Here is a 19879-nt window from a genome sequence, read left to right on the forward strand (position 1 = left end):
CTGCTAGATCCCAATGCTACAGTACAGTTGAAACCTGCCCGTCAAGGTGTGATATCACCAACACCACCATCTGGCTTTTGGCCTTCCCTTTGGCTGACGACCGATGGGTTCCACTACCACGCCCGTTTCTTTGACCCGACCTCCTCCATCCTGAACATGTGACCCACAAATCACATGACCCTCATCTTCCTGATTTAAATACAAGACACTTTCCGGCCACGTTTCATTTATAACTCCCACGACGTCGCTTACACTGTCCTGCAGCGAAATGCTGAGCATCCGCCGTGCTACCTGTGTCCAAAGGCCAGAAGCTTCTCTTCTAATTGCTTCGGTAAAATCCCGACTGCCAGGAGCTTATCGGCGATTGCACTCCGTGAGCCAAGCAGCCACCTGACTGCAGCAGCCGCGTGGCCCAAGAGCGCGGTGAATGAGCACAGCAGTGAGTGGACGACCTGTGTTTTGTGATCTTGATTTTAAGCGTTCGTGACTGCAGGAATCCATACTCTTTGGTTCTTTCGGTAAAGTCACGTACGTGACTTACGTGACTTTACCGAAAGAACCAAAGAGTCTGTCTGTGTTTTGTGCTTCGCTCCTCCATGGGAGTGCTTCCGATGCAGCTCTGGCTGAATGATGGCTCGCAAAATGGAGTAGTCAGTTCCCACCGCTTCAAATGAGCATCTCTCCAGCGTGCATCCCCGTACAACATGATTAATGGCCACTAACACACATCAACCATGATTGACTAACATGAACAGTCATATGAGAAACTAAACGATGTTTATTTGACCAGGTAACCCCCACTGAGCTATACAGAAATTGCAAGAAAATACAATCCACACAGCACACAGGCCAAGCCCTCAGTATGATCAAAATCGGCTTAACTTTGGAATCAGTTTTTCCTTTTATTTCACAGCATTATCTTCCCAAAACTTATTTACCTCATCTCTCTCTGCCACACACACACAATATCAGAAACAGATCGTTGCGTGGGCAAGGCTAAGTTGGTAAACATGCGCTTCAGAGAAGCCAAGGCATTGAATAGCCATCTGTCAGCCCTGGGACACTGACAACGCTGGCACCAAAGCCGGGACTCTCCAGCAGAAAGCCACAACACAGATGGCGAAGGCATTCTATCGCAAAATTACTTTAAAAGTTAAACGAAGTGAAATCGAGAAATGTCCCCCGGTGGCCCGCTGGCCCCGTGCAGTCGCTACCTTCTCCCACACGCGGCCGTTGTTGAGCACCATGACCGTCATCGAAGGCTTCTGCAGGTAGCCGTCGCTGTTGAAGGAGAGGTCCCTGCCTTTCCACGTGATGTTGTGGAGGTATCTGCAACGACACGGCGGCACGGCACTGTTAATGGCATTCTTTTTGTTTGGCGCTACGCATAGACGAGTGGGATGTGGCCCGTGGCGTGTGATGGTTAGCGCCGCACTGCGCTCGCAATTCTGGAGGCTGCCACTTCGATTCGATCTCCCGGCGTGGCAGTTTTAAACTACGGTGCAAGTTTCCTAAAGCGCTCCCGGTAAATCACCCCGTCCTCTGCCTGGCAAGCGGAGTGCTGTATCCATGGGTTGCCGCCGTTTGTCGACCGGCAGGTCACGTGTGGTGGGGGACGTTTCGGCACTCCCACCTCTTCCAAGACGTCTGGCCAGCGTGGACAAATCGGCGGAATGCCATCCTAGAGGGGAGCTCGGAAGATCGGAAGATCCCTTTCGTGGAGGCACTTCCACCGTCAGCAATTTCAGGGCTGCGCCTCTACCTTTCCACGTAGCATATTAAAAAATGTGCCACGATTGTCAACAGCACGGTGGCCTTAGAAGGGAAAATATGGAATAGGCAAAGTTTCTGGCAATGGCCCTTCTTCATGGCACATTGGTTGTGCTCGTGTACCACGGCCACCACAGGATCAGCAAATCACGTGCTCCTTATATATGATGAGTCAATAGTGATTACCAAAACAAAGCGACTCGTCCCCATCAAAGAAATGTGGAATTTCCACCTCTGGCTCGGATAAACAGTCCAGTCATTTTGTTCTGCGAGACACATTTTGGGCTGGGAGGCAATGTGATTTGAATCTCATGCAAAAACACGTCAGGTTAAGTAACATTCACAACAGCAACATGTCTTGAGTCCAACTTTAAATATGGGCACAGATGCTAAGCTGCATATGAGAGCTACAACTGACGGCCATTGACATAATTGATTAATACATCAATTGTTGAATGCAGCAACAATAATTGAATAAAGCATAACTCTACTGTCTACCGTTAGTGGAAATAAACAAATTCCACACACAAGGGTCAACACATGTTTTAAATGTCTCAGATGGAGATGACTGCAGATATTCACATTACAAAGCTGGGAGACTTTGACCCTGAGTAGAAAAACACACGAATCCGTTATTTATCCAGGAAAGCCTCACAGGGCCTCAGTTAGGGAAGTCCAATTCCGTGATGGACATCATTCGCTTTTTCAAGGAAACCAAAGCCGCATCCATAGTCCTTTGACCACTGCTGGACCAAGGCTCCCACTTGCTTTCTATGGAGGTTGTTTAACCATACTTCACCACACCGGTCAGTGTGAGTTGGGGAGTGAGGAGTAGGGGGGGGGAGGCAGCAGGAGTAGCGGTTGAGACATCACCAGGACCAGTTGTGACGTCACCAGAACCAGTTTTGACGTCACCAGGACCAGTTGTGACGTCACCAGGACCAGTTGTGGCATCACCAGGACCGGTTGTGACGTCACCTGGACCAGTTGTGACGTCTCCAGGACCGGTTGTGACGTCACCAGGACCAGTTGCTCACCCTTGCTAGCCCTCGTGCCACCACACCCCTTAAACCAATCAATTAAGTAACTGATTGGTTAATTGATATATTTAAATAACCCAGATCCGGAAGAATTCTGCCGGACAGTGGAACGTAAACGTTCAGAAAAAAACGCCTCATCCGAGACCTGCACGTCGCAACCTCCTGGCCTCGACATTCCTCCTCGAAGACACCGCTGGTGGTGGTGATGGTGCAACCATCAGCCGCATCGGAACATCGACAGGAGGCCGCTGCGCACATGTCCCTCATGAAGTAGAGACACAGCTACTGGCCTCTGACTGGCCGTGCAGCCCAAACCGTGGGCCATAGAGTGAACCTATTGTAGTCTGCGATTCTTCGATGGAGGATAAGTCAGTAGCAAAACTGCACAAACTCTGTCTGTGAAGGATGTCGTTCCTGACTTACAGTATCCTGGAGTCTACAATTGAGTTGCATTTGTGGTGATTGCTACATTGGAGAAACGAAACGTCATGTTTCTGATCGTGTCCGCGAGCACAAGTCAGATCTGAAACACGGCAGAACTGATTCTTCGGCCGTTGCCGATCATTGCTACAACTCGGTGGGCTCTCATGAAATTGTATTTTCCGAGACCAAGGTTCTCTGCAAGCCTTCTGGCTACCATCAAAGGTTTGTGCACGAAGCCATACAAATATACAAACACAGACATAATTTCAACCGTGATGACGGTTACAAACTAGGTAATCATTGGAAGTATGTGATTAACCATGCAAAACAGATTTAACTACACTTATTTGCCAATCTTATTTGACAGACAACTATTACAGTTTTACCATGTTTAGTGGTGGTATCCCTGCCACAGGTTGAGTCACAAACCGCACCTCTCCACAACAAAGGCTCAGCCTTTGTTATGCAGTCTATTCTTAGTCTCAAGCCTCACCTTACCATATTAATAATAAGTATGCGCCCCTTGCACCACGATCTTCTCCAACCATTATATAAACGGAGTGGTAGCTACTGCAATCTCTCATTTACTTGATACAGCTGTCGTGGCTGTGACGGTACCACCTGAAGACGGAAGCTTGTGTTGCCTCCAAAACGTCGTGATTTTTTATTTTTTATTTTATTTTACTTTTTAATGTTTTTTACCTACGTGACTTTACCGAAAAAACCTAAGAATATCTGTCCTGAGACTCTCTCGTGGCCAGCAGACAGCGACATTGGCAGCAATGCATGAACGCATTGCTGCCAATTAATTGATTGATTTTACATAGCAGCCTTATACGTAAGCCCTGCAATGTGTCTGTGTGACCCCCACCACCAGCAGCAGCAGCAGCAGAGCGCCGGATTGCGACAGAACTCGTGGTGCCATCCCGGCGCCTCGGCAAGAGACCAACGCGGCGGCCACTTTGAGCGCTGACGCCGCTCTGCAGACGCGGAGTCAGCGCTCCGAGCGGGGCTCACAAGGTGGCTTCAAGAGAACACCACGCAATCACTTTGAGAGGTTTGGCATTGTTTTTTCCTGTGTATATATAATTATATATATGTTGCTCCTGCTGCTGCTGCTGCCTCAGCATTAAGAGTGACATCACTAAGGTGTCCCCAGCAAGAACAAGACGCCCGCGAGCTTTGAAAGGCAGCATTTGTAGTGTCAGCAACCCTTTGTGAGCGGTGGATGGCCATGAAACGTGTTGCCGACGGCGGGGGGACATGCGACGTTATTGATTTCGCTCATCTCAATGTTAATGGTCGCGTAAAGTGTTCCTGCAATTTCTTAGAGCCGGAAATACAACAATGCCTGCCAGGTGCTTTTTCTGCGCTGCGGTTGCGTGCATCTGCACATTCAGTCCTGATCAGCGGCGTCGGTGATATTGGAATGCGCTAAACGGTGATTGCGATGTACATCTCTCCTGAGTGACAGATGAGCTTTAATAACTGTTCATCATCGTCTTCGGCCTTTGAGAGATTGCTCCGCTGATGTCGCGGCTTGATGGAGAGTTCTCATTTCGCTACTGTTATTCCTGCCTTCATAACATTCTAAATAATGAAATAAATTCAGACGTTTGGTTAAAATCTGCAATTGCCGTTTTAAAGGCTGCCAAATGGAAACAATTCTACGCTCAAAACAAGGACGTGGCCCATTTCAATCGCAGAGCGTTCTTTCAATTGACCCGATAGACTTTCTGTGCATTTTGTGTATAAAGGTATTGTGTTGTACTCTCTCACCAAGAGACGTACTCTTACAAAGGTAAGGGCCTCTCTTTTCAACTGCCTATTGGGGCCAGGTTCATCTGCATTGGTGTCGCTGACCCAGTGCTGGACATTTCACGTTCCCATGGCCGGGATCCAGTTTCTCTTTTAGACCATCACAATTAACGTCCCAAATTGTCCGAATCATTTCACTGAACCAGGAGGGATGTGTGGGCCGAGTCATTCCACTACCAGAATCTTAGCGCGCAGCCCTCTGATGGATGTTCAGTCACTCTGCCACGTGGCCACATGGCGGGCGACAGGGCGATTGTACGGTGCAGGCCAACCCAGCAACAAGAGACGGCTCAACATTCGCACCGTGAACATACAAGAGCCGTAGTAGTCAGCGTTCGGCAGTACCGCTCGAAACGCTGGCAAGCAGCATTCGCACCGTGAACATACAAGAGCCGTAGTAGTCTGCGTTCGGCAGTACCGCTCGAAACGCTGGCAAGCAGCATTCGTACCGTAAACATACAAGAGCCGTAGCAGTCTGCGTTCGGCAGTACCGCTCGAAACGCTGGCAAGCAGCATTCGTCTGCAAACGCAGCTACAGTGCTTGGCAATGACATTGCTTAGCCGCTTAGTGCACCAAGCTCTGGCCAATTGGATAGAACCCTCAATGGCGATTTAGTTCCTCATTTTACACTGACGTAGTCATCATTATCGTCATTATCATTACGTATACCTCGCCTCCCATGCAGTACGTCTCACGGTGCCAGAGCAAATGGGTGTTTGAGATGGCTTCATGGTCTTAAAAATGATACCCTACTTCGAACCAACTGATGTATTAGGTGAAAATGACTGTCAGTTCAAAGTGATAGAAGCACCGGTAAGACGACCCGGCGACATCTCAAGGCACTCCTGAATAACTCCCCTGGAAGAATGTCGTCGCTTCACCACACACTTCAAACCCACTGACGCCCTGCTCCAACGAGCACTGCAGAAGCACACATATCCATTGGCAGTTCTGGTCAGCGGTAAAAAAATTCGACTTTTCGAGGAACTGGTATCCAGTCTGTCCGTTGGACAATAGCACCAAGAATTAAACTTACAACTTCATGATTTTGAGTTGAGAACTCTGCCAAGAGGACCATCCGCTAAGATGCAGTAGCCATAATAACAACTTACAAGCATCTGTCAATCTGGATCAATGCCTCCCATGCTATGCCAGTCACAGGGGTTGTTTGACCATACTTTACCAGACTGATGCAATGATAAGACACTTTGTTGAGCTATCATTTGTGGCCAGGTCGCTTCTGAAAAATAATGTAATACCTCAGTGGGCTTTGCCTGGTAGGATGGGGATGGTTTAGTTAACTTTTTATTCGTTTGGGTGATTTGTTTACCTTCATTGTACTTTGTACTCCTATCGTGTTGTTGTGCTGTTTGTTGTTGTAACATTCTTACCCCGTGTCCCTACTGGACATCTGTGAAAAAGAGCATCATAGCTCATCGGATTCATCCAATATCAATATATATTCTAATTCTATGTGATGACCAGGACCTACTCATACATCACTTGCCGTGAATGTTCGTCATAGCCAGGGATCGAACTCGTGGTCGCCAGGTCCACCGCTCAGCCGGCTACCCACGGTACCACCGCTTCACCCGGTGTCGGTCATCTCGTCGAAAAGACTCGGTTGTTTTTTTCTCGAAATAAACAAAGATACAAATGCGTTCTCTCGTCAATGAACGATTAAACGCGGAGGTGGTTCGGGCCTGGCATTCCGAACCATGAAACGCACTGAACTGACGTCCGCATGCCGTGACCTGTGCCAGGCAAGAAACGCTCCTCAAACAAAACAAAACACAAAACCTCAACACATTCTCCTTACACATGAATGTGATCCGGCTCTGTCGGTACACCGGCACAACCAGCACAGGAACTGTAATTACCTCACTTATTGTCCTTGCGTTTGACTGATCAAACGCAGTCATTTTAAATGTCATTATGTGACGTGCAATTTTACTGCAGTGACCGGTCAGTTATTTCAAACGGGACCCACAGATAATTCACATTTCACAACGTGTGATGCATGGCTTCGACTTGGCATTAACACGCTTTGCCGCTAACTGTAATAACCAGAGATAATGGTCGAATAAAACCCCTTTTCATCATCATCGGCAGCAGCTTAATAACCACCAGGTCCTCGTAGAACATGCTTCAATCATCAGCGGCAACATTAAAAGAAGCAGCAGCAGCATTATTACCGCAATCAACAGCATCAACATCATCAGCAGCACTCGCAGTGGAATCTTCATCATAATCAGAAGCAGCAGCAGCGACATAATTACCACCATCCTCATCATCTGCATGCTCACACTCATGGCCTCCAAGCAGCAGCACAAGCAACACGCCGAAGACAGCGATCATACATGACACTTTGACCCATGCGACTCTCTTCAGCTCCATTTTTATCCGTAGCGATATATTAATGACAGGATGATTATAATGATAACCCAGTAACACAACCATTAAGAAGTCCATTACCTCGCCGCTCTCTAAATCTGGTACCAGCAAAGCGTTTGGCAGCGGCGTCAGGCAGCGGAAGTCTGGAGAGCGAGCTGGGAGGGTAGAGGAACACACGAACACACTCGGAGGTTGTCCCATGTGTGTGTGCGTGTGAACCCCCTGTGTGTGTGTGCGTGTGAACCCCCTGTGTGTGTGTGCGTGTGAACCCCCTGTGTGTGTGTGAACCCCCTGTGTGTGTGTGTGTACGTGTGAACCCCCTAAACCACAGCTATGAAATCCCGAGTGCATTTTCACTCGCGCAGATTTCCACTAAATCGGCGGCGACCTTAATATCCGTCAGTCGGTCGAATGCCGACAGAGCCGACGCGTTGTTTAATGGGCACTCAGTTGCGCGGCGTAACGAGGCATTATGCAGAGCTGGCCAGGGGGTTTGACCCCAGCGCCTCATCTCATATTGGATTACATCGCCACAAGTTTGACCGATTTTCACGACCTTGTGCAATAAATGTGTCCCGCGGTTCAAATCTTCCCGTGACCACCCTGATCCGAGGCCACCGCCAGGGGCCCGACCAGCGCGTCTGGCATCGCGATACAAATACCAGAAGCCCTCGCCCACCTCGCGTGGCCTAACAAAGCCCCATGTCCACAAGTCACTGATCATAGCCACAGCGGGTATCAATTATAGGCCTCCCCAAAAAGAACAACGGTCACATTATTTATCGCGCACGTATTTATCGGGTTTGACGCGGCAAACCCTGTGGGAGGGGGGGGTCTTTCTTTATTTCCTCTCGCTCTTGCCCGCGCCACCAATCAATGTGCCGCAAACTTGACGCGTGCACGGACATCGGGGGGGGGGCGATGGAGCGCTCCCGGCGGCGCCCTCGCGAGCGGCCGGCGCCGTGCCAAGAGCCCGCCTCGTATGCGAGCCAATCAGCAGCAGCGGGGTCTTTATTCACACTGCAGCAGGAATCCGATGAGCTATGAAGCTCTTTTTCTCACAGATTGTCCAGAAAGGGGCACCGGGTCAGGACGTTACAACAACAAACGACACAACAACACAATAGGTGTGCAAAGTATAGGGAAAATATGCAATTGAAACTAAACAATGTTTTTTTTTTATCTCACCAGTGAGCAAGTAGCTTATTGTTCCCAAGGGACTCAACGAAATGGCTCATCATGTGAAAATATGGAGCAGCAAAATAATGTAAATGATCAAATGAGTCGCTCTGTGAATCCGCATTGTGTTGCATTGTCATGCAATTGTGTTGCATTGTGTTGCACTGTCGTGCAGAGCCCCCACTCTGCAAGGTTAAATCGTGCCCCGTATGAAAAGGAAGCCTCGGCCAGCCCCCCTTCACTGCCGTGAAAGGAATGCGGCAAAACACGGGTGGTTATTTAGGTCATCGCGCAGCGCATTTGTCACGTGCCGAAAACGCAAATAAGGTGGCGGGTCTGTTTTGTCGGAAAAAAAAATGTTCATGGTCACGACCGTCCTGCGAGAGACGGTTAGCCGGCGTGCGTCCGTATTTGCCGCCGGTTTTAGTTCGCCAAATTCCCGGGAAAGCGACCGGGCCGGCTCGGCGCGGCTCGGGATTGAGTCGCGCACGGTGAGAGGCTCCGCGTCGCCCGCACCTGCTGAGAATGACGAAGCCTTTTTTTGGAAGTGACTTTTTTTGCTTGCTTTTCGAATACTTTGCACTCCCATCGGGTTTTTTGTATTTTTTGTTGTTGTCGTCACGTTCGGACTCTTGTGAACAAGCATCTGCCCATGTTGGCGTGATGTAAATAGGGCCCGAGCGCTGCTGCTGCTGCTGGAGATTGTGCGGTGATCCTCTAAAGCCGCTCACAATGGTGCATCTACCATCGCCCAATCAGCTGCGATTCAAATGTGATGTCGTTTCTCAGCATCACCCATTGCAGGACAGTGCACGTGTTCTGAGTGGGATGGGAGTGAACCGTCGAGAATACGACTGACTCCCAGCAAATGCTCGGTTTCCCAGAGAAGAGCAATTTTACTTCAATACAAACATCATCATCAGTGGCCATGTTCTATCCACTGCTCAATGAAGGCTTCTCCACTGCCGTCACCATCCCGCATGGTCTCGTGATGCCACAACCCATATGATGTCCGGCTTCCGTTCCATCACCAGTCTCATCCATCAGACATCATCCTTCTGAGCCATCATGTGTCCTGCCCAACACTGCCGACGCTGCTTGACCAAGTCTCTCATTGTCATGTGCTTGTGTTTGCTCGCTGAGTAATTACCCGCATGGCAAATCGCCACGCTTCATCGTGAGTGGTGGCACCGTGGTCAGAGCACACGACTCGACTACCAATCAGAAGCTCGCAAGTTCAATCCCCAGTTGAGCTTTGGCGAAGACCATCATCCCTCCAGGATCCATAATAATTGTGGGAAGACAAGAGCATGGCAAACACTCCGACTCCACATGCACACGTCAGAAACCTTCTTGCTGTGCTGCACCCTTCCAACGGGAGTCTCACACACAATGGTTTCATCTCCACGTGATCTGTCAACAACGGCTTATGGCAGGCACATACATACTCTATAAGCATTCATCACTGGGTTACAGACTTGGCCATCATCCCTCTGGGGGTCAATAAAATATGTACCATCTTGCGGGGAAGTCAACAGTGAAGTCAAGAAAGCCCTTCTTGGACCCATTCGCATAACCTTCAACAACGCGAGTTCAACCCCGAACGAAGCTGGGAAAGCTGAACGGAGTTAAAAAAAACTCAAAGACAAACACCGCCACGTTGTGAAAGACCCAACGCAGAACATCCCGGGGTGTGATCTTCCCCGAAGCTCACGGTCCACCCTAAACCGCATCCGCTGCACAAATCATGGCAGATGCGGATACCTGATGCACAAATATAAACCTCTCCAGTGAGCGACTCTGGTCATCAGATTGTAAATGTTGTAGATTCGCTCTCCGACACACCGGTGTGCTGTACTAGTAACGAATTGGCACGATCTGTTTACGTGACAACCCTTACTAGTTGGCTGTGTCGGGTGGTGGCGGGTTTAACGACACATTTATATACTTACGCGATCGCACCCAAAAAAAACCTACATTCCAAAACAGACTGTCCAATGTCTAAGGACGCAATGATCGATCCGCAACTACGAAGGAGACACCGCAGCGATGCACGACTCCCGACGCGGTTATCCGGCTCGACCACCTGAACGCGACATTGTCGTTGTTGCTCTGCATCGACATCATCAGCCAATAGGAAGAGGGAGAAGGAGACTGCCCCCCCCCCCGCCATATGAATGTGGAATTACCACTGCTGACTTCGAGCTGTAAACAAGAGATGAGCACCAATGCCTCGATGCTCGTTGAGCCGAACATCACTTTCACTTTGACCTCATTGGGTTTGCACCACCAAGGCACGCACCTTGAAAGCCAAAGAAGGACCGATTCTACCGCAGTGCTGAAACAACAAAGCGGCCCGTATTGCACATTCAGCAGACCGCTGTGTATGTTTATACCCGGCATTTAAAACAAGAGTCCCTGAAGAAAGCTTCGGAGATTCATCACAGTCATTAACAACATTCTGCTCGACTGCTAGACAAAACTCTTTCCTCTCTCCCTGGCTTTAAGCCACGAGTGGACAGAATAAGTTTCAAAAAATTACGTAATATATTTCGCGCGCAAAAAAATATATATGAATATAGCATCGTTTCATATGATGCTTGGGAATACTGCACCGCAATATTCCAGAGTGGATGGCAGCCATTTCATTATGACTGCTGGTTCGAAATCCCAGGAGTGACAGCTGCCCATTTTTCAAATCTTGAATGCGCACCAGTGGGATAATTCAGTGCATGTATAATAAACGGAGTATGTGCGCTTAGACAGCGGCCAGCGATTCGCACTGTGGGCTCGGGGCTGATGGGCACACGTGACCCAACAATTGCCGTCATGTGTGGGCAGCGGTCCTGTGGGCCCCATTGGGGAATGCGCTCCTGTGGCCGTCTGCAATGCTCTTCCTTCCCATATTACGAATCCAGTGGTGCTATGCACTTTTAATTTTGATTTTTAAAAACCTATTTCTTTAGAAGCGATGTTTGCGTTTAGTTTGTTGTTCATTCCCGGCACCTCTGATTGGCAGGGTTGGCTACGTATGGTGCGAAAGAAGTTCAACATACACACGTAGAATTATTGTTGGGCGTGCCCCACTTTCAATTGATGAACTCGTGGGGGGTATGGTGAGGACATAGTTGTGGACAAGGTGCAATACGATGAGAGAAGAGAGAAAAAGATGAGACGGAGATGTCGTCAAATGAGAGACAGGCGGAGAAGAGAAGGATTTGGGATGAGTCGAGTGATGTAGCGAAACGAGAGAACCGTCGACAAGACCGGTGTGTGCTGAGATGAGAAGAGATATAAAGAACAGATAGAGATCAGAGTATAAGAATTGGTTTACCCTTCCTGGCAATAAAACTGGTGTCAAGATGTTAAAACGCCAAGCAGAAACCAGTTTGCAAGGAATCGTGTCTGATTCCTGGACATGACATGAATCCTTGGAAAAGGTTTCTGTTTGGTGTTGTAACATCTTAACACAGCTGTTTTATTCTTGACTTAAAGCATTCGTGACTGCAGGAATTCATATTCTTTGGGTCTTTCGGTAAAGTCACGTAGATGGGTTCAAAGAAAATAACAAAAAACGTCGACGTTTCGATCGCAACACAAGTGGTCGACCGTAGTTTTTGTTATTTTCTTTGACCCTATCTACGTGGCTTTAACGAAAGACCCCAAGAATACTGTTTTATTGCCAGAAGGGGGTAATACCAATTATTATATTTTTGATCTGGCAATAAAGGTCCCATGATAGAGATCAGAAAGATGAACTATGCATTTCTGTGAATTGTTTTTTGATTATATTTGAACTGATATTTGGCAGATCCCTCAGTGTTTATGAATCTGGGGCCTAAGCCTCTGCTTCGTTTGCTTAGGCCGAGCACCGCTCCCTGATCTTGGGGAAGGAGCCAAGTCAGTCCACGTCTCTGGTGGGGCAGAGACTTTTTAAAAATACATTCATGTTGATTTGTTTAGCAATCGACTCTCATAATTACCAGTTCTCGTCCTCAAGAACACTACGCTTCGAGCATTAAGGCGTTACAGCACCCACGTGATTACTAAAATATTTGTAGCAAGAGAATACATTGAACAATGCCGTTTGTATAATTAACTTCACCTGTACTTTCAAGCCGTCGAGAACTGAGCGATTTAAACCGTGCACCACCACCATCACCACCACCCTTGTTACGTTTCGAGATAATTTATCATAAATTAACACTGTACTCTAGTTATGTCGCCCCCCCCCCCCCCCGCTTCAATAAGCGTCGTGACGATGGCGCATCTTCCATTAATGGCCCTGAGTCAGGAGTGGAAATTCCACTTTCCTATGGTGAGCGGCCAGCCTCTCCATTGGAAATCACTGTTGACTTCCAACAAGGTTATATTTATTTCATCAGTGCAAGGGGAGACCAGCTTCAGATGCTGGGCAGATTGCAAACGACCGCGAGCGGGGGAGAGAATTTGATTGCCAAAGCCTGACTTGTACCACAATGACCCCTGTGGGTAAGGGACTGATGATGGCGATGACGATGATGATGAGAGGTGCGACGGGCTGAGTGAATCCTGAATGGGACTCGAACTCACAATCTTTCAATTGAGGGTCTACGTGTACACAATAATAATAATAATAGTTATTATAATACTTCCCAGCCCTGTGTCAATACATTGCTGGGTAAAGGTCACGGGGTTGTTAGACAATACTTCACTACCCTGGTCAGTGAAGTGGTGGTTGAGATCTCACTTGCCATATCTTAGACCTGGCCTGGAACCATGCTGAGTTTGCTAGAGGCTTATAGCCGAGTGATGTAGCGACTGTGCCACTGCTTCCTGCTATGAATATACAGTATATTTGCTATTTCATATGTAAAGTAAATTATTTTGTAGCTCAAGGAAATGATACGTTTGGAGTGAGATTTGAACAACCGTGCTGCTTTAGAAACATTGACGCTATTTAAATACCTGTATTCATGATTTATCGACAGCACTTGCAGCATTGAAAAGCAATTTCGACTGATGCCAGGTGTGCAGTGAACTACCCAGATGTCATTCGTTCATCATCATCAAGGTAAGTCTTGCTTTCCTCCGTTATTTAAATAATTGCAAAGCGAGAAAAAATACAATAAGTGCAATAAAAACGATGGAGGGGCATCTGAATCTATCGAGTCAACATGTCTCCAACTCCACCGAGACTAGCTGTGTGAAATGTGAGTTTTATTCTTCACACCATAAATCTTGAAATGTTAATGCACAATTGCCGTCAATCCTAGGCCGTTAAATAAGGTGTTGGGCATACTTGAGATGCCCTCATTTCCAGGCCACTCGAGTCGGTGGGGCACGCAGTGGCAAGCGAAGAGAACGGTGCTTTGTCGGCACATTCAGCCGTCTTCCAAAGCACGAGCTTTGTTGTGGGCCTGCTGTGCATCGACATTCGGCAACGTCTCCTGAACCAACTGCGGCATATTTAACAGAACAATCACCACGCTCGTGACATCATGCTTAAAGCGACGTGCGACTTTGCTTAATTGCCCCATGGGCAATTGGGGTCATTTCATTACGTAGCATTTGCTTTGCCGAACATCGTGAGAAAATCTTAGCGAGAGGGAAATGTACGAGAAAAGCACGACAAAAGATGCTGCTGTCCAAATTCGACCATCGTCCACGCCATGCCTGTGAGTATCCCCCCCCCCCCGTACATCTACGGGTGAGACGGTAGCAACATTGGTTAGCGTTAGCGTGCTGCTCTGTGAACCCAACGACCTTGAGTTCAATGCCTGGCCACAACTCACATCAGTGGCCAGTGATAGTAGAACTCGTCCTGCCCTCCCCCATTCACCAATGCACGGCGACCGGCGTGGTGAAGTATGGCGAAACGCCACCCATGCCACGAGCCGACATTGTATGGGGCGGCCTGCATCCATTAGCGGATTGAGAAAGGCAGAAAACTATCTGTGTGTATGGTGTCTGGATCCCGGCAGTTCGCTGCAAATGCTTAATATGCACTGGACGGAATCACATTTGAGCATTATAATGCAGAAGCGAGCAGCATCAGTAAGTCGTGCGGAGGGAACAAAATGAAAACCACCGCAAGACGGTGGCGTGACGCGCAGTGGTCGGCACTTCAAGTGCCACTTGTGCATGCTCCTCACGCCGACGCAGTATCCAGGCGACCGTGCCGCGTGATGCATCCACACGTGCACGCGCGCTATGATTTGCCGCACCTCGATTTAAATGGTGGATCGGGGGGGGGTCGAGAAAAAACACCGCGAGACGCCGCTGATTGCGAATCAGCTGTGATGCGACCCACGCCTGGTGTCACGAACTCGTGCTGGATGAGTGCCTCCCTGTGATGGATCGTGATCATGATGATGATGAAGACGACGCCTATGAGCAGGGCTTAATCTCCACTGGAGCTATCCGGGGGCTGAGCTCCGGAAAACACTTCCCTTCTTTTCATGGGTGGAAAGCGGTGGAGGGAGGGGGTCAGTAGGGTTGGGCGACCCCGAAAATATTCCATGAGAAATTCCATCGTGATGGCGATGAACAATGATGCGGATGATGAGGGTGACTACGCTTGGAGCTTCACAACGGCGTGCAGCATGCAGATCAAGTGGCGTGGTGCTGCGGTAACAAAAACCCGCCGCTGCCTCCATGCCTCTCGTACAAGCACGCCCCGACAGCCACCATTCAACCCCCCACGCCTTTCACCAAATACAGTGATTGCATTGAGAGCACGGTGGCCGGGTGACGGTGCTGCACCTCCAATGCCCCTCCCCCCTCGTGAGCGCGCCCGGCGTTGAGTCACGGCCAGGAGAAATCCGCGGATGCGCTGCGAGCCGCCTTAGCTAATCACGAGTATTCAGCTAATCCCGAGTATTTAGCTAAGTCTGGGTCTCCCAGCAGTTGTCCTACATATTTTGAGTCGCAATAATCCTTACCAATTGGCTGTGCCGGGCGGTGGTGGGTTAAACACACATTTATATTTATGCGATAGAACCCCAAAAAAAAACCTTTATTGTGAATCATATTGCACGTGTAACTGATTGCCGTGTCTCGACGGCTATCATGCGAACAATTAACAGGGCTCCCTTGGCTGGAGTCGACTGGTGTATGTAAACGGTATCACATGCAGCGGTGTTTGTCGGCACCGTCGGCATTGTTGAGAGCGCTTCCTCAAATGGCATCGTTCGCTTAGAGGGCACTGTTTGTCGTGATAGGAAAAAAAATCACCGAACAAAAAAAATAGATTCCTTTGAATTAATCCCAATGCACTTAATTTGACAAAGCAAACGTCTACTGAGATTCATTCTGTATGTTTCCAAGGCAAGGATGAACCAGGACTCTCGTAAGCTGGAGAGAGATCACAAAGTCCAAGGTTGGCTTTTTAAAGGAGTGGTGCTTTAATTTGCTTCTGCGCTAGGCCACAGACAATATGAGTACCCTTTGTGCATCAGGACAGGTATCATATCACTGGGTTGACGTGGTGCAACAGTGGTGAGTGCAGTGTGCTGCGTTCCCGGCCACCTGAGTTGAACTTCGAGCCAAGGCTAACAGCGGTGGCGAGTGACATCTTTACCAGTCGTCCTGCCCCATCCCGCCTCCCTCACTATTGTGCTCAAGTATGGTCAACCAACCCCTTTGACTGACACAGCATGGGGACATTGTCATTCTCGCAGTGGACCGACAGAAGACAATACAATACTCCTATTCATTCCTTTTGTTGTCCTTCCCTGCCCCTCCAATTAGCACGGTTGGCTACGTACTGTGCAAAAGAAGTTCAACATACATTGATGCATATTCGAAATTGTTGGCGTATGATTTAAAACTGTATGATTTAGATTACAAAATTACCAAACATATATTGCCTATCAGCGACTGCACAGGCTCTTCAACATTCACGCCACCTCTCACAGGACGTGCAGCGGTCACACCAGAGAGAGGAGAGATGAGCAGGTGTCTGTAGGAATACAACCATCAAGACTTCTAAAAGTACTGTCGTTCTTTTACAATCTTCACCAATCACTGAATTTCCCAGGTGCATAAAGGATGAAACAAGAACTTGAATTTTAGCATATTAGCATAGGGCTTAGGGAAATCGTCACGGGCAAAGTAATCACTGTGAGCAACTGCGAATATTTTTGTAGAGCAAATTACAGTGATGGAATTATGTATAGCCAATGGAAACATAATTTGCTTAAAATGAAAGTGTTTGGTGAAATATGATTGGTCAACAGAGCACACAACCACGGGTAGCCGTGCGACCTCTGCTTACAATCTGATTGGAAGTTGCTGTCGCAATTGCCCACTAGGTCGAGCAAATATCACATTGTCAGCTCGATCAGAGTTGGCCAACTCCTTGTATTTGTCCACGATAGAAAACGACACGCCAATCACAGGGCGCTGCGATGATGAGATGTTCACTACCTCGCCTGGTATACAGGAGGCGTGGGTTGGAGCCCGACCCTCAAGCCTGTAAATTTGAGTTTGCATGTTCTCCCCGTGGTCGCGTGGGTTTTTCTCTGGGTCCTCCAGTTTTTCCCTCCACATTTAGAAGCATGCATTAAGAGTATTTGGCAGCTATACATTTACACGTGATAAGCCACTTTGTTGAGCTATCATTTGTGGCCAGGTCGCTTCTGAAAAAAGCGATACAGCTCAGTGGGCCTTACCTGGTAAATAAAAAATAGTTTATCGTTTAATAGTTTTAATTTACATGATATTCAGTGGCAGGACCCTTCTATAACTATTTCCCGCGAAGCTTCGCGACCTTTCCACCGCGGCAACAGGCGTCACTGTCGCCACGCCGAGCGCTCGCGCGTACTCACGCGTAGTACGTCTCCCACACGCTGGCGTTGACCACCGTGGTGTCGTCACACGTCAGCTTGCTGTCGGGGACGTATCCCAGGTCGGTGAACATGTTGAACGCGGCCATGGCGATCACGGCCACCCCCTCCATGGCGCGGTGCGGCAGGTTGCTCTGCCAGCCGTCGTACGTGATGGTGAGCAGGCCCACGGGGAACTGCGTCGGCACCTCGCTGGAGGCGCTGGGACGCAGGCCCGGCACGATCCACACGTAGCCGAAGCCCGTGAGGGCCACGTTCTCGGCGAGGCCGAACAGGTGCACGGCCTCCGCCTTGCTGCAGTAGAGCACGATGACCTGCGTCTGCACCTTGCGCAGCAGCGCCTTGGTCTTGATGTCGCTGTCGTCCTCGGACATGTCCAGCGTGAGGATGGACTCGAGCTCCCAGCCCACGAAGCTGTTCTCCACCGTGACGTGCAGGTGGTGGATGAAGTCCTGGTAGCCCGCGTAGTGCGTCGTGATGATGGAGAAGCTGTTCCAGTCGTACTCCTCCATGATGCGCATGATGACGCGCGACTGCTGCTGCACCGTGGCGCCGAACTGCAGGAAGATGGACTCCTCCTCCTGCCAGGCACAGAGGGGTGGGGTGAGTCTTATTATTAGATGCTGGTAAAGGTGCAGATCTGCAACTGCTTGCCCGTGCCACTGCTGGTGGAAGGAACTCTGCTACAGGGAGCTCAAGAGGATGTTTGGCATACTCTTCCATGCTGACCAGATGTCTTGGGAACGTTGGGAGCACCCAGACTTTTCAACGCCACATGTGAACTGCCATTCGACAAACTGCTATGTACCCATCTATATCGCTCGGTGGATGGAGGCGGTGGAGGATTTAAGGGAGTTGCCCCATCGATTCAGCTGCCGCACCAGGAGCGCCAAAGGAACCGGTGAGCTCTGGATTGCAAGCCCAGCGTGCCGACCATTACACCCACTGCCGCAACATCATTGGCTTGTTATGACTCTAGGAATATAATTTACAAAGGGAGGCAGTGGAAAAGCACCCAGAGGGTGGTGAACCACAGCCAAGGGGAAGACCTGAAGCCAGATCATGGGAAACTATGAGCAGAATCTTGGGAGTCGAAGATCAACTTTGCAACAACTGCAAGATCTATCAGAAAGAAGTGGTTGCAAGACAAAGCAGCATCAATTGCATTAGCCACGATGACCTCTTTATTATTGTTATTTCCATCTTTGGAGATCTGTAGCAAAGCGCCTCATTGTTATGTTGGAGGCTGTGACTTCCAATCCTGGCCAGAAGCCAACTCAGCTCGTCATCAGCATCTCTGCAGAGTTTATAAAAAAAATATGTAGTGTCATTTTGTAAAAAGTCAATGATAGTTGCCATGTGGCTACACTGGTCCTCATCATAATATTGCGGAATTACTGCTACTAGCTGAGGAACCTCAACTGAGATGATAATCATTTGTATAAGCTCGAGCATTATTCAGACTTTTTTTATAACAGCACAAAATCAATACTCTGGTCTGCCGCCAACAAGAATAACTTTCCAAAACCTCTGCCATTAGTACTACTCTGGTAATTTAAAAGGATTACAAACTTTGTTTTGGGTCACGAACACCAGTCACATAAACATGCCTCAACTGTGATGTGGCCGTCACACGAAATAGAATCTTACTAAAGTACTGTTTCCTATAGCATATTAAACATGCTCGCTTGCAATAGGTGATATGGCATTATATATATATTGCTGACAATACACCTCAGGTTCTGCACTCCTAATCGATAATAATAGCAACGCTGCTTATCACCCTGAAAGCCTAATGCCTCTGGGGGGCCCTCACCTTACGACCAAGGCCCCCCCGTTGGGGCTGGATTTGACAGGAGCTTTATGCCAGCCCTGCCTCTCACTGCAGCGGGCGTCTCGTCGAGGCGGGGTGGGGGAGGCCGAGTGGTGTGTACGAGGGCTCTGGGAAGAAAATAGGAGGAAAAAAAACCCCACCAATGCCCCTTCGCGAAATTGGAAGTTTAAATGAAATGTCCGTGCACCGGCACCAACGGCGCTGTAGCGATGCGGGTCTGGGATATTTAATGAGTTCCATTCTGCTCCGTCGGAGCGACACACGGAGCTGGATCCTGTCGTGGCGATGGGCTCGTTGATAATACGCTGCCCACGCTTGGGAGGGTGGAAGCGAAGGCTGATGGCACAGGAATGCACGATGGGATAAGAGCAGCAATCAAGCGGATGCGATGACTGAAATAATGTTTGAATACGCATTGTTATTTTTAATACGACTGTTGAGAATGTGAAGGTGACCAACCCGCTCACGTTCCATTGACGGACGTGAGCCAATGTTGGAATTTCCACGTGGTCATGACGGGGGGGGGGGGGACTACATTCGTTGACGTCTCACAAAGTGGAAGAGATATCATCGACTCTGGAGGGATGATGAC

General features: G+C 48.9%; 1 protein-coding gene across 4 annotated transcripts in view; it reads right to left on the reverse strand.

Annotated features, from left to right (window-relative positions):
- LOC144944459 (glutamate receptor ionotropic, NMDA 2C-like) overlaps positions 1-19879 on the reverse strand; it is a 112588-nt gene that overhangs the window by 76119 nt on the left and 16590 nt on the right. For all 4 annotated transcript variants that reach the window (XR_013639595.1, XM_078872614.1, XM_078872615.1 and 1 more), the window contains exons 2-3: positions 17436-18034; positions 1215-1329 (exon numbers count right to left, since the gene is read on the reverse strand). Coding sequence is in view for 3 of the 4 variants with exons in the window: in XM_078872614.1 (XP_078728740.1) it covers positions 1215-1329; positions 17436-18034 (714 nt within the window). In the remaining variant the exon portion in view is untranslated. The remainder of the gene's footprint in view (positions 1-1214; positions 1330-17435; positions 18035-19879) is intronic.

This window comes from Lampetra fluviatilis, chromosome 35, assembly GCF_964198595.1.
Source record: "Lampetra fluviatilis chromosome 35, kcLamFluv1.1, whole genome shotgun sequence".
Classification (NCBI taxonomy): Eukaryota; Metazoa; Chordata; class Hyperoartia; order Petromyzontiformes; family Petromyzontidae; genus Lampetra; species Lampetra fluviatilis.